This window comes from Anser brachyrhynchus (assembly GCF_964034855.1).
Source record: "Anser brachyrhynchus genome assembly, chromosome: 2".
NCBI classification, from domain to species: domain Eukaryota; kingdom Metazoa; phylum Chordata; class Aves; order Anseriformes; family Anatidae; genus Anser; species Anser brachyrhynchus.
In genome coordinates, this window is record NC_137695.1 from 34,805,527 (window position 1) to 34,812,050 (window position 6,524).

The 6,524-nt window shown below is 38.2% G+C and overlaps 1 protein-coding gene across 2 annotated transcripts in view; it reads left to right on the forward strand.

Moving 5' to 3' along the window:
* STK31 (serine/threonine kinase 31) overlaps nt 1-5,157 on the forward strand; it is a 36,826-nt gene extending 31,669 nt beyond the window's left edge. Inside the window, exon 23 of one of the 2 annotated variants that reach the window (XM_080582685.1) lies at nt 3,475-5,157. In XM_080582685.1, coding sequence (XP_080438811.1) covers nt 3,475-3,735 — 261 coding nt within the window. In that variant the 3' untranslated portion in view covers nt 3,736-5,157. The remainder of the gene's footprint in view (nt 1-3,474) is intronic. The other variant, XM_080582684.1, reaches the window with a different exon arrangement.
* The last annotated feature ends 1,367 nt before the right edge of the window (nt 5,158-6,524 follow it).

The window sequence follows — 6,524 nt, forward strand, 5'->3', positions numbered from 1 at the left end:
TAGACTAGTTTCTACCTCAAACTTCTGCTGGACTCTTTTAGTTACCTGTTCTTGTCTTCTTGCCCTTCCCACCTCCTCTGAGTGGGTTACCCTTGTGATTTTTAATTACGGGGATATATTTCTAACATAATGCTTTTTCTTTTGACCTCTCTTTAAGTGATAACTTTGCCTTTGAGTTTTTTTTTTTTTTCGATAGCTTTGATTTTGGATTGGAGAAGGCTGTGAGACTCTTTAAATCATGTCTTATACTATTATAAAAACCCTGCAAGCTGTTTAGTTTTTAAGTGAAGTGTTAATAAACAGAATTCTCTAAGGAATATAGGAATTAGAGGTAAGTCTCCATATTACTCAGAAAAGTAGAAAAATACTTTAAGTGGAAAGTGTAGAATGAAATACTAGAGTCCCTGTTGGCCAGGTAAGTTTTGGTTGTTTTAGCAAGGGAAAACAAAGCCCTAATAAATCCATCTTTTTATTGGTTGTACTTCTGTATTAATGATGTGAGTGCTTTGCAAAGCTATCTAGGATAACATGGTGCAAAAATTGGTCTGCATTTACTAGAGTTGTGTTCATTCTGAGCTTAGTGTATCCTCTTTATTTAAGCTCAGAAACTGTCATGATACAGTATTAGGCTAACACAGCTGTAGTGCTTCCAATGTCCAGGCCAGGTAGCTTGTGTATCACTGCATAGCGCAGTGCTCTAAATAATTTTGTTCCATTAGATCACTGATATCCTCTACAGTGTCTTTTTAATAACTTTCAGCCGTGTTCTCCAGTGTTGAAATCGCTACTATTAAAGCACAGGACTGCCTACCAAATCCGTCTGGAAAGTTAATTCCAGTGTGACACTATCGTGAAAAATAAAGGAATAAAAAATGTAGCATTTGAGCAGTGAGGTCTTTGTGTAAATAGCATTTCTTATTCCTCATTATAGTTGCTCAGTTTTTATTAAAAATTAAATGAGTCTCATGAAACGTAGTGCTGTAGGAAAGAAGATTCAGTACTTAACGATTCATCAAGATTCTGTGATCATTAGTGCAAACTCTACAGTTTTCAAAAATATTCCACAAAACTTGCACAGAGCCATCTGTCCAGTGCATCATTTAGGGTTGTGCATAATAATCCTTAAATTCTGAAAGAAACTAACTTTCTTTCACACATAAGGAAAACTTGTTTGAGGAAATAGAAAAGAGCTACTTGAGACATAAAAATAGGAATTGGTTCACTTTGCTTGTAAGATTTCTGCATAAGTGTCTGGTTTCAGCTTCCCTTACTTTTTTTTGTTCTTTTCTTATAGGTATCTTCTGAAGTGCAATATTGGCTTTTATCTGAAGAACAACATGTTCTTCATTATTGTTCTTAGCAGGGATTCACTCATTTTACAGTTCTCAGTAAGAGCAAGCTTCTTAATACTTTTTCACTGATAAAAAGAAGCAGCTTTTTTTCTTTTTTAAAAACTTTGCCAGGTGATGCAATCCTAATCAATGCATCTTTGTTGGTAGTTTAAGGATTCATCCTGGATACATGTGCGTGCATGTGCACAAACTGTCGAAGTTTGCTGCACAGCAGTTTGTTCCTCCTGCAGTTCACAGGAACATCCATGAGGGTTCTACTAAGAAATGCAATACTAATAAATATATTTCAACAGTTTCTTGGGGAATCTCAAAGACCTCTGGCTGTTAATCCTTGTCCCAGTTCTTGGGGAAAATCTATTTTGCTTTTAAGGACTTTATCTTTAATCAGCTTATTCAGAATTAATCTCAATGCCCATCTGCAGGCCCTTGACAGGCTGGTAATTTCCCTTCCATCTCAGTCTCATGCCTAGAGGAATTGTATGCTTGCAACCATTAAATTTTTTTGTTTGTTTGTTTTCAGGAAATGGAAAATTAATGCAGGAAGGTAACATTAAGTTTCAACAAGGGGATACTAATTTTATGTAGCTGTTGAGGAGAAGCAGTGATTAGAGACGTGATCTTGTACCTTCCGTTTCACCATGCTGAGCTTCAGTATTCAGCGTACTTCAGCATTCAGTTTTGTGTATTTATTAAAAGGAGTAAATAAGATCAAATCAGCTGGAGTAAACACAATGAAATGTTGTCCTACAGCAGTATTACTTAAGGGATCCGTTTCAGGTTTCCTTAGTGTGAGAAAATGGTGAAAAGGGGAAACTTGCTGATGATATTTTGATATTTTTTTGAAGTGGGAATATGGAAGTACAAAACTTTTCAAGCTCTTTAAATGCCTGGGCTTTCTTCATTTTTACTTCTACCAAGGAAGCGTGTAGGCATGATTTACTTCTGCATTTCAGTGCATCAAATGTTTGAATGTTTTTAACTAGAGATTCTCTTTTAAGCGTTTTGAATGTTTTGTAACTATTTAACAATCCTGTATGCCTGCAAGTTCAACAGTTTTCAGATCTCGTCTTTCCACCCAGATTTCAGATTATCTGGAGGGAGAGGTGGTCTCTCCTGAGTCACTGTGCCGGTCAGTGGGAAAGTTGGAAATTGTCTGCTTGTTTCTGTCTCCAGATTTTTGACAATTTGTGTACATTCCTTTGCATCATAGATTTTTGTCTGGATGAAACGGAGATAGCTGGGGGGTGGTGCGCAGGTATCTTGTGCTTTGCTGTTCTGTTGACCCAGGTCAGAGGCGATGCTGGCTTGCAGAGGCTACAAACATGAACGCCCCCTTGTGGGAAGATTATTTTTACATAGGTTTTTATTAATCTATGTCTCTAGGTCATCATTTGAGATTTTCTTGCAGTCCCCTTCTTCAAATCCAGTGTGTGCCCTTCCTTCCTCAACAGCTGACATGCATGCATATGGGTAGCAGCTGTGTTCTTGTGTTTTATGCATGGAGTCTAGCACTGTTAATATGCTAAGCATTTAGGCACGTAATCCCTTCTGAGAAGTCCAAACAGCTTAAGTGTAAGTGATGGCCTAATAGCAAAACAGCTGCTGTTGATTTAGAGCCCGTTACTCCCATTACTTCATTTTTTTTCTTACTTTATTGCTCTGCAAGAAATCAATAGGACAGAGTTAAAAGTTGATGTCGTAGAAGGTGAATGGCACCCATTCTGTTCCTTCTCAGTAGAAAAGCAGACTTCAAGAGCCCATGGCGGGGTGTGGGGGAGTGGAATTAGATGATGATTAAGGTCCCTTCCAACCCAAACCATTCTATGATTCTGTATTTCTCTAAAATGCTGGGAAGCTAGTGTTTTAAAACATAACTCACGCTCTTCTGTGAAGTCTGCTGGCACCGAGTTGGCAGACCTGGTGCCGAAAGCTTTCTTTTATTCTGTTGTTAACAAGCACCATGTCTGTGAAGGGTGCAGACCATGGAGAGTGCTGTGGTACAAGCTTTTGTGAGGGCCATGGGCTGCAAGCATTTATGAGACCTGTTCGTCAAATACTTGGTTGTTGTTTGGAATCACGTTTGTTTCCTTTGCTGATGAAATTCTTCTCCCTCTGTTTGTAGGATGATAAAGTTAAATCTCTTCTTCAGAATTTGTTCTGCTGTAACAGACTGACAGCTGAGCAGGTGCTGGCAGATGATTGCTTCCTCTTAGTTGATGTGATTCCAGATTCATCACAACCAGGTGAAGAGCACATGCCACACAAGGAGCATGATTCTGAGAAGATGGATAAAAAGGAAGATGCAATTAAAATTAACTCTGAGGAGAATGGGATAGACACTACTCTAGTAGATAAGGAACTTGTCCATGATGTGTTTGATTGAAACTTCTGTTTTTGTTCATTTTTGAAATCAGTTGTCCCGATTTGAAATCTCAAAATATAAAAAGTTGGGTAGGTGCAGTCATGTTCTGGGGTTACATAACCTTAACTGCATTTTCTTCAGAGTACATTTGATTCTAAATAGGAGTTCAGAGATGTAAGTGTGGTGTTCCTGATTGTGTTCTTAGTTTGTCAGTCTTTTTTATTTGTCTGTTATGTAGGCTTTAAATTTACAGGATATAACCATATTAGATGCCAGAAGTATTTAAGATGAAGCTGTAGCGACTCGCTTTTGTATCCAGTCTTATGTCCCCCTTCTTGCTGCAATTGTAGGTTAGATATCCCTGTTAGAGATGCTCTAGGGTATTACCTTTTTAGTTGCAGGTTGTTCAGTACTCAAGGTGTTTCTACAGCAACTTGCCTTCAAGATTTAAGAAGAAAAAACTTTGACAACTGGCCAAGGAAATGGGGAGCAGGCTGCCGCTCTTCTGTTTTTCTGCATTTGCAAAAGGCAATTAACTTTCAGGAGAGCATCATTTTAGTTGCTCTTTTGCAGTGCTGCTGTGCTAACCAGGATGCTATACACATGCATGTTGCGAAAATTACTTTTTATCTGCCTGCTCTACATAAGTGTGTCTGTAAATCATCTGTTCTCATTGTTCACAGTAGCTATAAAAATGCCATTTTGAGTGGGTTTGCCTACTTACTTTTCTGTTAACATTACCATTGAAAGAGTTTTGTCAGGTCTTTATTTCTACAGGAAATTGTTGCTTATCTTCATGAAGCTTTTCTCAGAAAAAAAAATGGTTAAAATGTTCAGAGTTTCTGTAGAGATATATTTAGCCTCTGGGTGTTGCTCTTGGACAGTGCTGTTGGCAGACTAGTATTTTGCAGAGGAATTACTAAAGCTGCACGTTGTTAGATGAAGAATGTAGAAATCCAGTATGTAATGGGCAAGACACAGCAGTAGGGAAACCAGGAAGCCCTCAGGTGCAACAGTAATGGACAGTGGGTAGATGATGTCACCTTGGCAGTTTCATCTCTGAAAACAGACTTGTTAAATCACTTTTTTTTAATACAGAGTAGCATGTAAGATGCTTTGTCCTTTTTCATTAAATTATAATGATTTTGTAATTTTTGTATTGCATATACAATCAATGATATCAAAACCTTTGTTAAGAATGTTTTGGACTTAGAGTTTTTGGTTAGTGTGTTAAATGTATTTTCATTACTGAAATCGCAGAAGAATAATGCCTTGTTTTTTGTCAATGAAAACAACTGGTAGCAGTTTTGAGAGATACTTCCCAAATCTGATTGTAGCCTTTCACTGTTAACAAAAGGCTAACTTTAATTAATGTAAACACTGAACTGAGTTCCATTTGGTTTGTGTCTTGTTGTATATTGGAATAAATTTTTTGCCCAGTTTTTCTGCACATGTCCATGCAACCTAAAGCATACTTCTTAAATCCCATAACTACTAACCTTTGTTTTCTGAAACTAGAAGTCTCTGTTTATGCTTGATTCAAAAACTGCAATCTTTTCCAAATCTCTTCACCAACTGAAGTAAGCTGATTTTTACACATGGAACCTAACATGAGAGGTGAAATTATTTATAAAACCTGCAATTAAGCCTTTAAAAGCTTCTGGTACATACAAGTGTCAGGGTATGGGACAGCCTTTCTATTTGAATTAAGCATTGATTACAGTTTCTCAGTGTCACCAGTTTTGTTTATTTCTACTTTGACCTTTCCTATGATAACTTTGTAGCTCTGGCTTTCTTTTCTTTCCTTATTTGCCAGAGGCATTAAGAAAACAGGTTGGTTCAGGGTCACATTGCACAGCTATCCTGCTGAAATTGCATACTAATCCATTGTAATGGACTGCCTTCTGTTCAGTTTGTGACATACCTTTTTAAACTGTATCTCTTCTGTCTGGAAGATGGAAACTTGGAGAACAGAGCTTGAAATGATGCTGTAGGATTAGTGTCTCTACTCACTAGGTTTTCCTACGAAGAAGCTCAAACAAAACTTACCTCACTCTTCCTTGGTACCAGTGTTCTGCAGTTTTTAGGAGTGTCCTTGTGCAGACCAAACAGATGGGGGACTTTCAGAAGCTAACTGTTGCTTCACTTGGACACATGACAGCAGCTCTACTTACTTCGAAGGTGTTCATGTCGTCTTATGGCCTCTAATGATAGCCCTACAGTTCCAAGTCTCGGTGCTGATACATACATATTTTTCCTTTTATGAGGACAGTAGCCTTGTTACTTGTTCAGTTTTCTCTCTGCACTCCTGGCCTCGGTGCCCACCAGTCAGATAGATGTCTGTATCAGTCTCAGCGTCTGTGCAGGACATCATACCCAAGTCACCTGCTGCAGTCACCTTCTAACCTGTAGATCTGCTAACAAAGTCACATACAAGGATATGCTTTCTTAAGGCACCTGCAGACAATCACTTGCTATGACTCTACCTAATGTAGCCTGCAGGGCTCGGATAGGATTGTCTTTACGGTGGGAAGGGGACTACTTTCAGCAGATTCGGAGAGAGTGAAGAAGATTTTTTTATCTCCATAGTTTGGATGAAGAATTACTCCTCTCTGAATGCTCACACGTTGTCACTTCTTGAGACTCCAGCTGTTCTGTTCACTGCCTCTTAATCTGCATGTTCCTTCCAACATCCATAATAACTTTACTACATCTTTCCATGTAGTTTGTTGGTCACTCCATTACTATTCAACATTTCTGTCTGTGCAGTTTTGAGATTTTTTTTGTACTCCAGAATAGTCTTTTATCTA